Raw genomic sequence first — 19412 nt, forward strand, 5'->3', positions numbered from 1 at the left:
CCAGTGCCAACACACACATTTGAACTCATGTATGTAAGTGTCCATGTTCATGTACATGTGGGCATGCTCTCTGTGGTTGTGAGAGGTTGCTGTGGTAACCATGTGAAGGGGCACCTGGCCCTGATTGGTGGATATTTTCAGCATCTCTAAGGTGCTATTAACCAATCGGGACAATTTGTGTCCCAGAAAAAAAGGGGGTACGCCAAGAGTGAGCAGGAAAAAAGAAGAATCGTGTGGGGGGGGGCCGTTGTTTTTGTCGCTTAGACATTACGTCACCGGTGTACTGCAATACAACATTTTTTATAGTAGCTGTACTGACACTGAAAACTATGACTGGACATTTTGAGTCTACATATAGTCAGAGCCCTGCTCATGTTCCAGAGGCAGTGATTGGGTGCTGCTGATGTCCCACATCCTTTTCCATAATGTGCCCTCTGGCATGGGCTTCTGCTCAGACAGCACATTTCTATAGCTTTCATTGTGAAGCATGGGAAACCTGGTCACATGCAAACATGTTGCATGTTTCTTTGAACTTAGAAAACTCTGTATCTTCCCTAATATGGCTTTGTTTACTTTTAATTGGTGCTTTCCAGGTTTTTAGGTGAATGAGAGGTGCTTTATTTTTTAATTCAGTTTCTCTGTTGCTGTTTTTTAAACAGCAACAGTTTCCTTGTTTCCTTGTTTTATTTTTTTGTTTTTCTACTTTGCTGTTGCTAGAGATTTGATTTTAAATATATCAAACTTATGTGGTTAATTATTGATCTGTGGTTTTGTATAGCACTGACCTGCTGTTACCAATTATGTTCAATTGTGATTTTCCTTTAAGAACTGCATAGAATATGAGATAGAAAAACAGTATTCACATTATTATTTTTTCTATTTATTCTGCCATAGTGTTCATTAAATATTTCTGTTCAGAGGAGAGGGGATGTTACACTGTGTGTATGAGAGGGAGAGCAGTCACTAAAAAATCAGGGTTTTACTATTATTTTAAAACAAAGACAAAATTATTTTGGAGTTTGCATTTTAAACCATCTTGAGCAAATCATTTAAAACCAGATGTCATAAAATATTATGTCCCATTCTTTACACATTTCATTCTTTACACATTTTCCAGAAAACAATTTCCACTGCGTTACTGAAGAAAAAAAAAGCTTTTGCTATTATTAAACTGACAAATACTCTCTAAGGATATTTTCAACCCACATTCTCGATATGTAAACACACAAACAACCATGCCATTGATCACTTTATCCTGAATCTATGAAGCTATTTTACTGTCTGTCAGCCAATTTATCATAATTCCTCTGTCATGCATTAGTCATTGCAGTAGCATCTCACCAATCATGTGTGTTTAACCTCTCATTCAAACTCATTATTCTTTAGCTTATTATTGTACAGGAAGGTGGTCGACAAGGCAATCAGCTCGAGAAAGTAAGTCTGGCAGGACAGAAGCCAACTCACAGACTGATGCATCAGCTCCAGACAAAGGGAAGGCGGTGGGGGTGTAGATGTGGATAATGTAGATCCCATAACTCTACTGAGTGTAGCAGCAGGCTCTGGAGTATGGATAGTGTGGTGTTGTATTACAAGTGTATTGGCTGGCTCGTGCATGGTGCTCCAATGACATAGTGACCACATTTTACCCAGCCTTCAAAGCATAATTGGCACTTTTGGATTCCAGCAAACACAGCGGGTTCTGTTTTTGGCCATGAGCACAAAGCTTAGTCACACATAAATCTCACTGCAGAGAGTAAAATAGGTGTACGTTTCCGCTGTGGTCTACTCGCTGGAAACACAAATGGAGAAAATAGAAGAAAACAAATTTGCACATAAACTAGGAAGCTGCTCCCTTTAGCTGTTTGTTGTTAAAGGCAAAATCAAAATAGATTTATTTTATGAAACAGCAGTGCTGTAGAGAATTGTAAATTTACATACAGGTTGGATAATGCTCCATTTCTCGCAAGTATTCTCACAAGGGTGGGGATAAAACACATTTTTTAACTCTTTCTCTGCAGACTTTTTTTAGTCAGTCATGTCTCTATTTGGATGCTTTAGCTTACACCTTTTGGTCTGTTTGTTTTGCTGACATTAACCTGCTATGATTGTGCTCTTGTGAAAAAAAAACAAACAGATAGCAGTAACAAAACTAGAGTAGAAAAAAGCAAAAATAAAGAAGGAGAAACAGACAGAGAGGCACAGGAGAGAAGAAAACATGGGGGCGGGGGGTTACTGGGAAGGGGAGCTTCCTGTAGCTATAGCAACCGCTGGTACACTGGTCCAATCACCACACCAAAGTGTGGTTGCTAGGGAGAGATTCCGGCAGAGGGAAAAGGGAGCGCGACTGGAAGCAGCTCTTTTCCCTAGTGACTCCCATGGCTTCAGCTGAGATGACAGGGATTATTTCTCTGCTTGTGGCTCCCGAGCATCACCTTCCTTAAAGGCTTTTACATGCTGAAGTCCTACAAATTGCCTGGAAATGTGTCAGTGTGCGTACGCAGGGTTGAGCTGGAGTGAGAACGAACAGGGGCAATTATAATGCGACAGTCCCCCGCTGTGTTAGACAAACAAATACAGTCCCTCTCGGAATCGCTTGTGTGCATCAAAGTAAAACATCATCATTGCCTTTTTAAAAGAGCTATAGCTCCACAGAGGTATCTCTGTACGTCTATGATCTCATTCTCACTTTTCCCCTCAGCTGACTCTCTTATCAGTCTTATGAAGGTTAGAAGCTGAAGGCCTCAACAGCAAGTGTGGTTTCCTCATATGAGGGGACTCTTCTGGGCAACCATCTGTCTCTGGCATTAATAGCAGCCAAATACATGGGAGAACCTGTCTGTTGTCCATATTTTTCGTTTATGTTGCTAGCTACATTTCACTTCAAATTCCTGTATAGCAACCATGCTGTTTCTGTTTTTGTGTAGTCATGGTAGCTGCTTGGGATGCCTGCCAGATTTTTTTTTCATTGTGTCCTTTTTTAAAAACATATATATAACAAAGATAACAAATTGATTGAGATGCTTTACTTAATGCAAACCTTTTACTTAATGCAAATCTCTTGAATATGTCCACATTTTGTCATGGTAAAACCACAAACTTTGATGTATTATGTTGAGAAAGTATTGCCTAAAATATTGTGTTTAATATGCCAAGCCTCTATGTGAGCACAATCTTAATGCTTAAGAGGATTGATGTGGATATAGTAATGGGAAAATTAAGAAAAGAGTGAGGAAAATGTGTGCTAAACAACATCACCACGGTAGCAACATATTCAGTAAAACATTCACAAATTAATGGGGGGTGGGGGGTTATATAATGTAGCTCTATATTTTCCTTTGGATATTTATAAAATTCATAGGAAGTAAAATTGGCCAGGTTTAGTTCAACCTCATTAACATGCTAACCCCTTTAACCAAATGGCGAACAAGTTCCAAAGATCGGAAAGTTTGCACATATTTTGGCCTCATTAAGCAACTTCAGTTGGGCTATAAACTTTTTTTTTTTTCCTCTTGTGACCACTTCTTCACCCTGCGACTTGGCATAACTTGAGCAAACACATTATTTACTCTCGAAGTGTTTCCTCCTGTCACCAAGGCTAAGATCTGGGGCACAGAACGCGGCTGCGTGAGCACACAGCCTTTGTAGCACAAATGAGAAGGTTAATAGGTGAGTGCTTTCCTCTGTGCAACTTGCCCCCACTACGTAGGCTACATAACCCTTTAATGAATTGTCTCAGGTTGTCTGTCTTATGCAGATAAAAAGCTTTGGAAATCGGCATGTTGCTGAGAGCTTTGCCTCAATGAGAACAGAGGGAAGGGTTCCTTTTATGAGCTGTACAAAGCATGTCCATTAAGTGTCACACATACAGAGAGTTGAGGATGTTTGAGGAAAGAAGGCTGCTTTGAGGTGCAGCCCTGCATTGGTGCAAATAGGGAGATAAAGTAGAGACCTTGTTCAGGGCCTCAAAGGTTTGGAAGCTGTCTTGAAACGGAAAAGACAGAAAGGGAAGAGGAGGAGTGACCGGAGGTGTCAGGACTAATTTAGGGTCCCGGCCTGGGCCGACGTGGAGAGGAGAATTTTAATTGCGTCTGTTGGCTGGAGATAAATACTCAATCAGGCAGACCCCCTGTGGATGCCTAATCAGCACAATCCTAATGACCACAGCAGTCTACGTGCTGACGTCTAATCAGTAGATTTATGATCTCTAGATTGTAACTTCCTGCACTGCCAAAAAAAGAGTAATTTAGATTGAATTAGCTCTTTGATGTAGTTCAATCCTGCAAAGCTGATTCTGCTACAAATCCAGAAGACACAATCTTGCTCTTCTTAAGAGTAAACATCTATGGAGGACATCTACATTAGAAAGCTTTTGACAGCAGATATTCTCAAGTAGAGACATGGTAAATCATATTCATGGAACAATAAATCAGATCAGACTCACTCTAATATGAGCTGCTATTTTTATGGGTAGTTGTCCACAGCATGCGGTGCTGGTTGTGTGGTTGTAGCAAACCTCTTTCTCTAAGGAGCAAAGCAAACTTGCAGCAGCAAAGAGCATCCAACCTTGTCCCTGTTCCACCCACAGTGCTGGCAACCAACATGTGGAGGGATACATTTTAAAGCCTCTGCTTGATGGTCATGACTGAACTCAGAGTACTTCCAAAGAAAGCACATTTCAAAATGGGTGGCCCCCTCTAGAAAGTTTTTATGGAGGTTTGATACGTTTCAAAAGATGTAAAAGTTGCTTGTTCAACACAACTGGCTCGCACCAAATATGCCTCATGAACCTCAGCAAGAAGAAATTCTCTACTTTCACATATTTGTTTGTCTTTCAGCATGTGTGTTTATTCTAGGTCTTAAAAGAAAATGAATTAATTTAATGAAGGATAAAAGTTTTTACCAATCTTTAGCTATTGTGTGAAGTACTTTCCCCATCTGGGAGGCTAAGCTAAAATTTGTTCTATTTAACTGTTAAAAATCAATTTTACATTAGTGTAGCTTAGAATTACACCTCAGTTACTTCATAGCAAGAAAGCGGAAAGTCAGACTCCTCTATGCTTTGAATCGCTCTTATTTAAGAGTCAAGCTTCCAGGTACTCGTGTAAAAATAAATGTGTTGTAGTTCTCCTAAAAGGAAATGATTGAGATACTTAAAAGATGGCATTGACTAGAGATAACTGTACTGAAAATGTTACAACAAAAAAACACTTGTGATTTCAGTGACGATATAAAGGCAAGGTTGAGCTCAAGACTTAATCTTGAATCAGTAATTAAATGAAAATATGAACTAATAGCTTTGAAAAATATTAGCTTAGGATCCAATGCTATACAATCTGATTATGAAATTGTTTTTTTGCTAAAGCAAGCTTGAGGTGTAAGATAAAATGCCAATATTTGAAGTTTATGAGATAAACTGTTTTTGCAACAAGAACAAGTTTATTTTCACAGAGCGTGTAAGGTGAACAAATGAGCTGAAAATCATGTTATACTGAGTCAATAAATTAAAATTGTTACTATGAAAATGACCTTTAGATTTTAAAATATCAATATAAAGAGGACACAGTTGGTAGTGCAATAGGATCTAATTAAATTTAGATCAAGTATATTTTATGTACTAGACACATTTCATGTCAATTGATATACACAATGTGCTTGAAGTATGTATCAGAAATTAAAAAGTAGAAACAGCATCACAAATCAATACATAACTGGAAATCAATAAGTATAGAGAAGACAAAAAACACAAGAGTAGAGTCAGTGAAAATAAAGTAAGGTTAAAGATAAGTGATGCGTTAGCATGGTGACTTTATGAATTGTGTGTCTGAATGCATCTGGAATTGTAAACGGATAAAAGTGGGTCTATAATGTAAAGCGCTGTGAGTGGTCAACAGGACTAGGAAAGCACTTTGTAAAATTCAGTCCATTTAAAATACATTAGCCAGCTTAAACCACATTTTCATGAAGCACTTATTTCACAGCTCATTAAACCTAATGGAGAACTATTGATACAGGATACAGGCCATGTTAGACGTGGCTTTTGTGGGGCCAATGACATTCATGTGTAGGCACTCTCCTTTTGTGCCATAGATCTGGAGTTTACATATAGATTTAGTTAGGAAAAGTGAGGTTTTTTTTTCATGTTGCTGCTGCCAACTGCTTTCCTGCAAACTGGTCACTGATCCAAGCTGCTATTTTTTTTTTTCCAGATTTTTGAAATAACACAACACTTATAACACTGACATAGCTGACTGAGGCGCTGATCCAAGCTAAAAACTGCAAACTCTACAACTGAGTAGATAACTTTGAGACACAGCAATTTTTATTCTGTGGTCTGAATTGAACCTAGTCTGGTGGGAAGGAAGGTGTGAGTGAAAGTTGGAAATTTATTAAAATATCTTTTGTTTGCATTGTAGTTCATAAAAAGTACAATTACCTATGTTTGCAGAAACTTTGTAAAATTGTCTAGCAGCACAGTGTGAACTTTTTTTTTTTATATTAAACAGTCAGGGAGCAGAAATATAAGCTTGCATCACATCTCACTTACTCCATTGTTCAAGTAATAATGTGTAGGTTTATATGCAACTGTGGTTTAGCTGACGAATTGGATTTTGTTCAGACATTTTTTTGAGCGTTTTGCATAATACTTAAAAGCAAATTGAGCGTGAATAATAAAACATTGTTTTTAAAAATGGTCTGGACATTAACACACATATTTGGAAATGTGAGTCTTTGAAATGCAAAATCAGGGAGTACCCTGAAAGTTTAGGTATTTATTTATTTATCAATCTGTGTGTAAAAAAAATAAATAAATAAATAAATAAATGCTTTGTAAAATGGCAAGAAGAGTTCAACAACTGAAAAGACGATTTTAAAAGATCAAATTAATGCTCAAAAGTCAAGTTCAAATTTAAACAATTTGTATATGTGTTTTATACATATGTACATCTGCGTATTTTTGCATCTCCTTACAGCTAAAGACAAAACTTAGGCCTTCAATGCCTTCTATTCCACCCCACCCCCTTTAAATGTGCCACCCACACTACCACCGCCACATCAGTCAGACTGGGACCCTGCTGTCTCTAGGGTAACCGTGGAAGGTTTACATCCTCCTGGCAACCGAGCAAAGGGGATGTCCCTTACAATACATCCAGCCAATCACCCAGTTAGAGGAAAACACGGTGATTAGACAACAGGTGGACCCTCTTTTCAGCTCCTCCAATCCAGATTGAACAGATTGAGGCAGCCAGATGTGATTTGGCCTGGCGTCCATATGCTAATGCCGTCAATATATTATGCTAATTGACCGTATGCCACTCATTTCCAAGCCAATTTAAGGAGAAACTGAAAATCATATTGTTGTGAGAGGTGTGGGAGAGAGGGCAAGTAAAAAAGAGGATGAGAAGGAACAGAGAATAAAAAACAACACTGTTTCTGCAAACTGACTGTCTTTCTAGGACACATCAGTTTTGAAAAGGGCTTTATAGATGAGGAAATATTTACCCGCTCATACCATTTCCTGGAAAGGGATTAAGTAGCCTATGATTTTGGTTCTTGGTGAGACCGTGAATGGGTCTGGCTGAAAATGCAGCACGGGCACTTTTTGAATCTCTGCGCCATTGTTCAGCGGTTTCGGAAATGTGGTCGGTGCTAGCACACGCGAATTTTTATGGAGTGATTCAGCTCTGTTCTTCCATATGCCTCTCCCCAATCAAAGTTTTTAGCATTTCTGTACCTACTGTGTCTGAATCTATAGAACTGTTAGGAGAAAAAAAAAGAGAACGAGCCGCTGTCACTGCTCTTTAGCTTGTGTCCCTTTTCATCATCCCAACTCTGCATGTGAGCAGCGCCGTCTAATCACTGGGTGGATTTATGTGTTTCTTTTCTCTTGAGCGAGATGAGATTATTTTTGTTTTTAAGCAAGCCCCCCACTGATCTTTTATTACACCATTAAGTCAATACGATCCTCTCATGAACAGCTTAAGATTAAATGTAACCTCTTTGGAGGATTTTATATGTAGGGGGGTGTAGGGGTGTGTGTGTGTGTGTGTGTGTGTGTGTGTGAACTCTGCCTGCTCGCAACCACTAAAAAAAGTCGACTCTGGCAGCCAATACATTCTTCACAACATCTGGGTGCTATCAGTTAGGAGGATGAATTTATGTTAGTCTACATGTACTTAAAGCTGCAGTATGTACCTTTTATAAACAATATGATTTAAAAAAATGTTTTAACTGTCACCAGTCTAACAGGAGATGGATAATCTGAAAAAATTGAGCTCCTGTTTGAGTTTCTTTTTCTAACATTTTAATCCTGAATCGCACTAAACTAACGAGTTGTTGGACTATTTTGATTGGCATCTTTTTTTCTTTTTAAAAGATCCCAAAAAATCAAATTTTTTACATTTTTATTGAACGTATTTATTCGTCCATTATGACAGAGTTCAAAGTTGCACGATAATAGTAGCTGTGGGATAATTACAGAGCTGCTGCAAGGTCAAACCTATAATTCCTAAGTACAAGGCAAAAATTTAAAAAATCACTTGCACAAAATGATTTTTTTTTTCTTAAACAGATATATCCAACCGTATCCACATCAGTGCTGCTTATGGGTGGTAAACCACAAGTGTGGTGAAAATGATACCAGCAAACACTAATCTGTGAATATGCCTCCAAGCTGTACAGTGAGTCACACCCACTTGGAAGTCTCTCTCAGTTTCAAAGAAAAGGAATCGAACTCGTTCTGCTCTGAATATACAGTGTAATATATGCATACAGGAGCTGAGCGTTCACCCTTTGTGTCCCCTGTGTTTTCTTTGTCTTTCTCAGCAGTATTTAGTGCAATTTTGGTCCATGTTTACTGTTTTGACTCCTTTCATTGTTCCGAACCAAATAAGTTTCCCACTGATTATATCATTATAATCCCATCAGAACAAATTGGCTCGCTGGTCTCTGGAATGGAATAACTTCCTTATCAGCCATGTGTAAAGACATGCAATATGCACAGGACAGAAGACGACAGACAACCAGTGAAATCCTAAAAATAGAATTGCTCAATTTCCTTTTTTTTGTTCTGTTTTTGTCCTCCATTTGCTTTGCCGATTTAGGTGTCTGACTTTCTGCCGATTCTTATCTCCCTCAGTGTGTAACTGTGACCTGGCACGATCTGGCTTCTTCCAGAAGAAGGGCGAGTACATTTGCACGGCAGACTACCAGCGTTTATACGGCACACGCTGCGACCGCTGCGGCAACTTCATCACAGGAGAGGTGGTGTCCGCTCTGGGACGCACGTACCACCCCAAGTGCTTCGTCTGCAGTATGTGCAGGTATGCAGTGACCGTTTCACTTCACAGCCATACCGGATGTGCTTCCCCTTAGAATACCAACTGTCTTTGCTCGTTAAGGGAAACTTTATTTCTTAAATGCTGGAGCTATGCTTTGGAACGTGGCTGTGTTTTTGCTTAAATTTCCCACTGAGGGTCTTTTTTTATGTGTTGGGCTAACATTCAGTAAAGTACTTAAGGTAGTAAAGACACATTCTCTTATGCTGCCTTGTCTCTCAAATAAATAATGTGTACTCATTCATAACTGGAGCTTCTTTGATGAAACATTAGAACTTTTTTAAATCTTGCATAATTATTTCATTAATTTTAAGATAACTTGGGTTTAAAATAAAAAAAAAGTGATGCCCAGAATTAGCAAGCCAGAAACACCATATGTACACCCAGTTCTAATGATAACTTGGTCCCGGAAAATTTGAAAGCATCAAAATATCTGAGGTACAAAATATGTTACTTACTTTGTCATATTATTTAGCTCCATCCATCTTCCCATCAAATCTGTCCAGCTTCTCCGCTAAATGAAAATCAAGCCCCCAGCATGATTCTGACACCACCTTGTTTCAAACTGGGGAAGAGTTTGAAACAAGGTGGGTCAAGTGTATGGATATTTTCTACACTTCAGAAAATATTTTGCATTAAGAAAAAACAATTTTAATTGTTTTTCTTCCATAAAGACCAGCTTTGTGAATTGCACAAATTTGTGAAAGTACTCCACTTTATGTTCAGAGATTTTGATATATTTTTATTATTTGAGCATGGAGAAAAAATGCACACCATATTTTTTTTTTTTTGTAAAATACTGTTTTTCTTCCAAACAGTTCTCTTTGATGGTCTATTTATTAATTCTAGCTTGTGGGAGTAGCTCTGTCCTCTTACTTACTTCTGATTTTGTTCTTTTTGTAAACTTTTGCTATTTTTTTATTTTTATTTTTTCAGATTGAGGCATTGCATGGTATTCCATTTGGCTTTGGATGCTGTGCAGCTGGAAGAAATTTTGCTCTTACCTTTTTACTTTTAGATACTTGGCAACAAGGTGTTGTTTTCACAACTGGGAGCAGCTGATTAGCATTTAAAAAAGTTCAAATAATACCTGAATTCTGCCCCAAATCTCAAAGAAGGTGAGATTTGGAAGAGACCTCATGGATGAAGAGCAGGACCGAAGAGCAGAGAGAGAATATGGAAGTTCAAACCATCTTTTCATCGTCAGTCATAATTGTCAAGGATTAGATCTCTGACACTGACGTTTCTGCCCAGCTTTCTAACCATACAGCAAGGCAGAGATTTAAAGAGAAGCTGCAAAAGCAAACAAAGTGGATTAGCAGTGCTTGGCAATAACTCATGGTGTCATCCAGGTCAAGTTGCTGTGAAATATCATCTTTGCTGCCCAAGAATTTAGCTGTTGGCATGTCACGAGGATCATAAGACTGCCATACTGCAGCAGTCTTCAGTCCTTCCTGCCACCAGCATCACCATCCACACTGACTTCGTGAAGATACTTGGATGACATTTCTTACAGAAATAACTTTCTCTTTGGGTTAAATAAAGCCCTTTTGAATTCCACTGAGTCACATCAAATTCAAATAAAATACATGGAAATTTGTGGTTGTAACTTGAAAATATGTGAAAAAAGTAAATCGGTATGAATACTTTTTTTTTTTAGATTTTTTCTAATTATGTGAGGAAAACATTTGCCATGTGCTCATCATTTTCCTGCTTTAGTATTCTGTGTCTGATCTGGAGGAATTAATCAGCTGCCTGAGATATAATAGAAGAACAGGGGATGTATTGTTGAGGCATTAAAAAGTTTATTTTCTTCTCTTTTGCCATGAGTCAGGGGTTTGCATCTCATGACCAAACAGTCCTTCCTTTTGTAAGTCAGGCAGTAGAAGAAGGGTGACTAGTTTTAGAGGCTTTAATCATTAAAGCAAATTTCAAGCAACCAAATGACTGGAGAGCTTGAAATGTATTTTTATTTATTTTTATTTTTTTAGCTGTTACGTGATTCAGATTGAATCATTCGTGCCATGCAGTTAGATAAACCAAAAATAGGATGTCTCTTTCCTCTCCAAAACAAACAGTCATCATCAGGCTTGGGTCCTCGTGTCATACCACATAGAAGTCAATTAAAAGCTCAGCTTGCATCTCAGATTTGTAGCTATCTGTCTTTCTGCCTACTCACATAAAACCACTCAAGTCTGTTTTGAAGCGCGATAGGTTTTGCGTTAGGTGGTCTTCAGTTTCCTCCCTCCAGGCGACTGGTGTTTTCCTCTTGTCAGAGATCTGTTTGACATTGCCGCTCGAGCCCGCCAGCTGTGGTCAAAGGAGGGGGGGAGGACAACCGCCACGAAGCGACCAGCGACAGTCAGTGGAGCAGCTCTGGTGGTGACAGGGCGTGTTTGTGTCGCAAACGAGAACAGCGAACTGGAAGAGACGACATTGAAGCCGCCGGGTCGACATTTTTTTCCCGCTGTTACTGTGCTCACCAACTCTACTCTCACCCTCCTCCGCTCCCTGTGATTATCCCCAGTATTACTATCATTGTGTTCTCACCCGCTACACTCCACTGCACCAAAAACTGCTTCTGTCCAACTTCACTATTGTGCCACTGCTACTTTTCAGTGTTAACGTTCTTCAAAAGCCCCAGTGATCAAAGCTACTGGGATCGTCTTAAAATACCAGAAATAACTTTGCTCTTTGTGGTTAAGGGAAAAAATGGAAAAAAAAAAGTGCTCTCCATTAAATATGTAATAAGGTAAATTTTTAAAGTGCTGAGAAAGGCTGACAAGGCAGGAGAGTCTTGAGGGAGCAAAAGTAACGCAGGTAAAGACAAGGTCATAGACGGACTTTTCTGCACCATCGCAGCAGAGTTAGTTCTTAAGCTGGAGTAGATACTGAGAAGTTTTCGGTGAAATGCTCAGACATGAGCCATGTCTGGACTACAGTGATAGAGCAGATAAAAATAAATACCCAAGAAAGAGGCTGTGGGGATCAAAATCAGATGGTTGTAGTTTTACGTTAGCTTGTTGGTTTATGTCTGGAAGGATTGGACGTAGTTGTAATAACATGGACACGAATGTGGAGCGAAGTGGAGTAATTGAACTTTTTGACCCACGCACAAAAAAACGCACGTGTAGCAGAAAACACTGTACGTCACCCTGAACACACCATCAGCAGATTGACTAACAATGTTGGCAGCGTGGGGACGTTTTTCTCCAGCATCGGCAAGGAAGCTTGTTAGATTTGAGACGTGAGACATGGGAGGTATATCAGGTTGCAGCAGGTGAAATGACGCTTAAATACAGCAAAAGCAACAATGTAATCGATTAGGCCAAACCTTTTCAGGGCTTACACAGTTGTACTCACATTTCATCCGGCTGGACTGATCTTAAACTACATTTTAAAAAGATGACCAAATGTTATTTAAAGTTTTGTAACTGCTGGTTAACCTTGAGATACGAACAGCTAAAGTTTGTGTACGGTCGTTTTTCTTGTTGTTTTTTTTTTCCTGTTTACCGAGATCTTTGTTGAATAATTTGTGTTCTGGAATATCCCTGCTGGTTCAACTGGTCTCTTTGCTTGTTTGTTCCTTTCTGTTTTATGCATGAAAGTTTTCCATTTTAGAGTAGATGTAAAAAGAACAGAAGAAAAAAAAATGGAGGTGAATGCCACAATGTTCCAAAAAGAAAAACTCCACTATTGTGTACAATAGGTGGTAGGTTTTTGCCAGGCTTGCCTGTGAACATCTCCGCAAGCCCTGCAGAAGACTTAAGCCTCCCTTCGGGGCCTTGGCTTCGGCTCTAGGACTCGGCAGGGAAGTAAAACGATTACTGTCGTCTGTGTATTTTAAACAGCCTTCCTTAAGCCTTTTAGCTCCCCATTCATTCTTTCATCCCATCCAGTCATAAAGAAATCAAAGAAAAGTGTCTCCTTGTGAGGGAGAAGAAAGGGAGTTCAAACATGCAATAGAAAAAGGATTTTATGGACCTTGTCTCGCTGTCATGTTGTTAGGCCCCGTACACGTGTGTGTCTTTACGCTGATTTATTACGGCATAGCTTAGAGCCATAAACAGAGACGTAGTGGTAACAGATGTGTGGGGAGTGAGTAAAGCGGGGTAATCCAGACAGCTACTGTAGACTGTGCGAGAAATGGGTATTTAGGATTAGCATGCGCTCCACGCAGTCCTCCCTAATAAGTTTTGTTCTCGGCGACAGAACCAGCTTTCCCTTTTTTCCTGAAGCCCGTGGCAGCGTCACATTATCGCCTCTTTAATCACAGAGAAGCCAGGTGCTCCCGTCACAATCAACCTCCTATTAACCCGTCGTCACAACTGTTTGCAAACGCATTTTCAGCTCTGCTAAAGACGCCAGGCTGTGTTCAGCATGGTGTCAGCTGGGTTATGGTCTTCCCGTCAGCGGCCGGCAATCATTTGTGACCATGTATGCTGTACTCAGTGCTGTAAATGTTTAATACCTCTAAGCATATTATGCTTATGTAATCTATTTAATTTAACTATTTAATAATCTGCTATTATTTAACCTCTAATCTTCACTTCTTCTTTTTTTCCCTCTCATTCCCCTCAGCAAACCCTTCCCAATCGGAGACAGGGTGACGTTCAGCGGAAAGGACTGTGTGTGCCAGCAGTGCTCCCACACACTTGTCAAGTCAAATGAGCCCATCAAGATCCACGGGCCGAGCCGTGAGTTGAGCATCCGCCTTGCTCTGTCTGTTCCGTTTAGGCCCACCAGGCGCTGCAGTCTGCTCCATCCAAGCACCCCGGGTTTGAAAGATCCCTTTTTTTTCTAACTTAGCTAATCAAGTTCCTGTCAAATCACTCATCGGGCCTCTCCTGTTGATCTGGCAGCTTACAGTCACTCAACAAATGCAACATTTATTTTGTATTGCCGACACTTGGCGAGCGGAGAAGCTTAGATCTTTGTTCCACACTCGTGCTCTGCAGCACTTGGACTTGCTCTTTCCTGTCCCTTCGAATTAGGAAAGGCTCGCAGTTTGCCTTGTTAGGCAAAAGGCAAGAAAGGGAATATTTAAGAACACGCAATAGCGTGACAGTCACTGATGATGAATTGTTTAAATGTGGCAGGCGGACGGCACACTACCTCGCGCAGTTTGCGCAGTTTAAGCAGATGGTGAAGTAGGAATGGATACAGTGTCTCCCAGATGGCTCCATTTAGACAAACAAAAGGCAAACAGCTCCCCAGGTACAGTGTTTATCGCTCTGCCTTATGAGGGAACACTGTGAGTGAGAAGTGCAAAAAATAAAAATGAACCACTTTTTTTTTTTTTTTTTTTAAATGGCTTGAATTTTATGAAAAAAGATAATATAACTTGCTTTGCACCACAGTCGTTCAACTACACTTATAAAATGCAAAGCGGTTGTTTTAGGAAGCATTCCCTTGAAAAATTACTGTGTGGATATGAGCTTTGCTACACATGAAATAAATCCTCCTCCTTGTTTCATCACAACACAAAACAAGATAGCAACAATATAATAAAAAAAGAAAAGTTTTCATGTAATTAGTATTGCAAATTTAGCTGATTTGGGAGAATCATATTCAATAAAAAAAATATACTTTTTTCAGAATAATTATATTCTGAAAAAATATAATTTACACTCATTTACAGTGAGGTTTAACAAACAGGTTTAACTTTTTTTTTTCTCCCCAAATAAATTTGCATCACTTCAGCTTGTCAGCACAAACCACTAAAATGTCCAAGTTCAGACAGTCAAGTCCATTTTTACCTACAACACTGTACAGTCCAATTTAGACCATTGTTTAATGACAAGTTGCGTAAAATTATCTATCGAAAGAATGAATAGAAGAAAACATTGCTCCATGGGGATATGAAGAAACAGTTTGTCCTGTTAAATGTTAAATGTTTGTTCAGTCATCACATCAAATAATTACACATGAACAGAATTAGCTTTATTAAGAGACAAAAAAGCAAATAGAAGACATTGCAAACAGATTTCTGTTGTTGCTTTTCAGTCTTAATCTAGCATCGAGTTGTTAACTTGATAGAAGTGAGGGTGGAGAGGAACAAATCCTGTTTTTGAAGGTCATGTGGAAGTATATCCTCTCTGGAAAGAAAAGAAAACATGGCAAGAACATAAAGAACTTAAAGTAATCACTATAAGAACATGGAGTCTTCCCTGCCAGATCAGCAGGAGAGGCCTAATGAGTGATTTGACAGGCACTCGATTAGCTAAATTAGGGGAAAAAGAACTTAGCATCAATAGCTAAGTTCATTTCTTTCAGGATAGAGAATTACCAAGCCAGATGCACCTTCTTTTCATTCCTAGGAACAGGTACATGAAGGTTCCTGTAGCTCGACCAAATCATGAGATACTATAATACATATATATATTTTATTTGTATAAAAGTTAAAAATACAGTTTAGTTTTACTGCATGATGGTTTATGATACCCACATAGTTAAAGTCCTTCATTGTCACCGGCCTGTTGGGGAACTTTGTTTTATATCCTCCTTATTCACTCTGTAATTTCTTTCCTGACCCGTCCTATAAATTTATCTTTTTTTTTTTTTTTTTTATGGAGGTTTGCTTCCGCGCTAATTTAGCAACTGCAGTAAATCAGCAATAAATGCCAGGGCAGCCCTGTGCAGCATATGGGTATTCGTCCCAGCGTGATAGTAGAAGAGTCTCCATGATTGACAGATGAGGTGTTGCTGTACTTATTTATGGAAAGCTTCAGCTGTTGGCCAGAATATGATTTGTTCCTGTTTTTACCTGTGCAGTTTGTAAGTCATATGGTGAAACTGCCTTGTTTTCTGCATTTTACTTTAATCGGAAAGAAAGTGTACATGTGCAAAAAAGTCTGTAGAAATGAGCACTTAAAACCATGCAACTCTGTTTGTTGTTGCATTGAGTGTTTTTCCTCTAAATTTGTATCTTTTAGAGCAGAAAATGTTGCTGTCAACACGGTCACTGGTCAGGGCCAGTCAGGCTGAAAATCATCAAAATTCCTTGATTCAACCATCCATAATTGTTGCAGGATTTAATTTACTTGGTAATGCAGAATGTGTACAGTTCCTAAATATGAAATGTTGCGCCCGCACTTCCAGAAGGACATTGAATTAGCTCTTTATACTTTAGTGACAACACCGCGAAGATTTTTGTGGATATAAAAGCCTGAGTGAGTAAAATTCAAAGTTTGGCTGATTGTTTGTAGGCTAAAAAGGCAGAGTCATGCAGTTCTTGGTGATGCGGGGACTTCTCTTTGAGGCAGTAGGCTGGGTCAGAAAAGGTTAAGCCGAGCAAAGTGTCTTCCAAATGGAAACAAATGGGAAGCACTGACCTCATTTCATTTTTTTAGCTGTGCAGCCATGCATCATTTGCAAGCTCTGAGCTGTCCCGTCTCCTTTCCTTACCCAGTCTGCAGTGGTCACACCTGCTGGGACAAACGCCCCAGGGCAACTAAATGGCCAATATGCTTTAATGTGGGAGAATGTTGAAATGAAAAACAAGACACAGGAAGTGTTAAAAGAAAGTTGTTTTCACAGCTAAAGCTCGCTCACCTCGTTCCTCATTTTTTTGTCCCTATTCTTCTGTTTTGTCTCGTCTTCCTCTTTTTCCAGACTGTGCTGGGTGTGGAGCAGAAATCAAACAGGGTCAGTCTCTCCTGGCACTGGAGAAACAGTGGCACGTCAGCTGCTTCAGATGTCGGACGTGCAACATGGTTCTCACGGGGGAATACATCAGCAAGTGAGTGCGTAGAGACAGGGCGACGCGGCATTTTCAGCCGCTTCCTCCATATCCAGTTTCCCTCTTAGGGCCAGAGCAAGATGGGTTGTGCATTTCGGCTCAGAAAATGAAGAAGCGCCTTTTATGTTTTCTGTGTTGCAGGGATGGAGCGCCGTACTGTGAAGCGGATTACCACGCCCAGTACGGAGTGAAATGTGAAACGTGTTACAGATACATCAGCGGACGGGTTCTGGAGGTGAGATTGGAGCATAAACTGATGCAAAAGAAAGAAAGAAAGAATTGAAATCCAAACAGAGAGATTAAAGGTATGAACTTGGTTCAATCAGCACAGAGTTAAACAGCAGCATTTCATTCTCAGCTTGGACTAAGTTCCGCTGAGCTTTAGCGAGCGGGTGGTTAAAGATCAAGGGATGATAAATAGCTTAAAATAAATCAAATTCATTTCATCTGTCAGTATTTCTACTCCCAACATTTTTGGAGGAGATGACAGGTCTACCTGCATAAACAGGAGGGAGTAAAAAGTTGCACCGAATTCTGCAAGAAGTGAAGAGGAAAATTGGAAGCTATAAAAAGATTTGAGAGGGGAAAAAGGGAGGGGAAAAGATGGCTGAAGGAGAGACAGACGTTGAGAGCAATTTCTGCTGTGATAAAAATCCCCATTTGTGCTTTTATGGCAAAGTAGTCAGCATTTGAAAGGAGGGCTGCAGTGGAAAATGAGCACAGGGTGAACGGTAACTAATGGGCTCTGGGAAAAAATAAAAAAAGAAGGTAAGGGAGAAACTATTACAATAGTAGAGGCAAAAATTATTAAAGTCATTATTCACGGGTGCTAATTAATTGTTTTGGAGGAATCTCTAGAGGTTATTTTTTAACTTTCATGAAAATGTGTGGTTTAACAGAATTGTCAGACAAAAGGAAAACATACAAACACACTGCACCTCGTCGTCTCTGTGGTCCCTTGCTTGTCAGAACTGCTGGTGTGAAGTGCTTTGTTCCTGACTGCCAGCCTCTCTGGGCTATTTATAGACATGAGGACATGTCTGCTTTTATCCGCAAGTCTCTCTTTTTTGTTGTTGTTTTTTTCCCCCCTACAATGCTCTGCAAAAGTACAGACACCCCTTAACCTTTTTTAAATATTTTTTTTTGGTCACTTTACACAAAATCTTTAATTGTGATTTTTATGTGATAAACAGACACAATGTTGTGTAACCTTCTAAGGTAGATGGAATACGACTTTCTAGCAAAACATTTTTGCAAATAAAATCTGGCAAGGCTGGTGTTTCCCTTTTTTATCGTGATGCCTATTTAAAAAAAAAAGTACATTCAAATCTGTTTTGTTTCACAACTACAAATGTGTAAAGTTTGGCGTTGCCTCTTATTGATGATCATAAATAAGAGAACTCAACAAACTTGAATTAAATTCAGCATGAATTCTGCTGTCCTGTGTATCTCAGGGGCTTGTTAGCATTCAGATATGAACATGGTAACTGTGGAGGAGCTGCAGGGAGAATGTGTCAAAAGGACAGCTGTTCATCATTTGCTCCACAAAAGTGGTCTTTAAATGAAAGGGCAGAAAAAAAGCGATTGGTGGAAGGAAGCCCCTTTTTGGCAGCTTGACACAATCCATCTGGGGCATGGGGAAGAAAGTGTCCAGGGTCAGATAAGAACAAAATTGAACTTTTGGGCTACGTTCAAAATATTGAGCGTAATGGAAAACTAGCACTGCTGTTCACCCTGAGCACTGCATCTCATATGGTGAAAAATTGTGGCGGCTGCATCGTGCTGTTTTTCTTTAGAATTGATGTAGAAGCTGTCAGAGTTGATAGGACGTGTGTGGAGCTGTTAGAAACCGTAAAGCACTTCAGACTAGAAATGCAACCTTTCCCTTCATTGTGACTTTATCACTTAAAATCCCAATAAAATGCAATCAAGTAATGTAACAAAATGGGGAGAAAAAAATGTTAAAGGTTATGAGAACTTCTGCAAAGTATTGCAAGTTTTTGCCCTCTTTCCTTTGAAGCTGCATGTTAAAGCTGGAGAACTTTGAGGAATTGCTCCTGGTCAGTTGTGTTTTTGTAGTAATAAATTTGTGAAAAATGAAACCAGACTAACCATACAAAAGACAATTGAGTCTAAAAGTTAAAGCTACATCGTTAAGTCTACTAAATTTATCCTAATGTTCTCAAATTTTCTTGACTCTTGTAATTAAACATTTGTCTTTTTCCCTCCTGCACGCCATAGACCCAGACTAATTGGTGTATGTTAATGATTGTGCTTCATCCGCAAAATATTGACCTGATATTGAGTTCAACTTTTCAAAACCAGATTCCATGTAT

General features: G+C 39.3%; 1 protein-coding gene across 11 annotated transcripts in view; it reads left to right on the forward strand.

Annotated features, from left to right (window-relative positions):
- ablim3 (actin binding LIM protein family, member 3) overlaps positions 1-19412 on the forward strand; it is a 49842-nt gene that overhangs the window by 13613 nt on the left and 16817 nt on the right. For all 11 annotated transcript variants that reach the window (XR_003594422.1, XM_028009174.1, XM_028009173.1 and 8 more), the window contains 4 exons: positions 9137-9320; positions 13917-14032; positions 16950-17076; positions 17218-17311. Coding sequence is in view for 10 of the 11 variants with exons in the window: in XM_028009174.1 (XP_027864975.1) it covers positions 9137-9320; positions 13917-14032; positions 16950-17076; positions 17218-17311 (521 nt within the window). In the remaining variant the exon portion in view is untranslated. The remainder of the gene's footprint in view (positions 1-9136; positions 9321-13916; positions 14033-16949; positions 17077-17217; positions 17312-19412) is intronic.

The sequence above is a fragment of the Xiphophorus couchianus genome, chromosome 23 (genome assembly GCF_001444195.1).
Source record: "Xiphophorus couchianus chromosome 23, X_couchianus-1.0, whole genome shotgun sequence".
Lineage (NCBI taxonomy): Eukaryota > Metazoa > Chordata > Actinopteri > Cyprinodontiformes > Poeciliidae > Xiphophorus > Xiphophorus couchianus.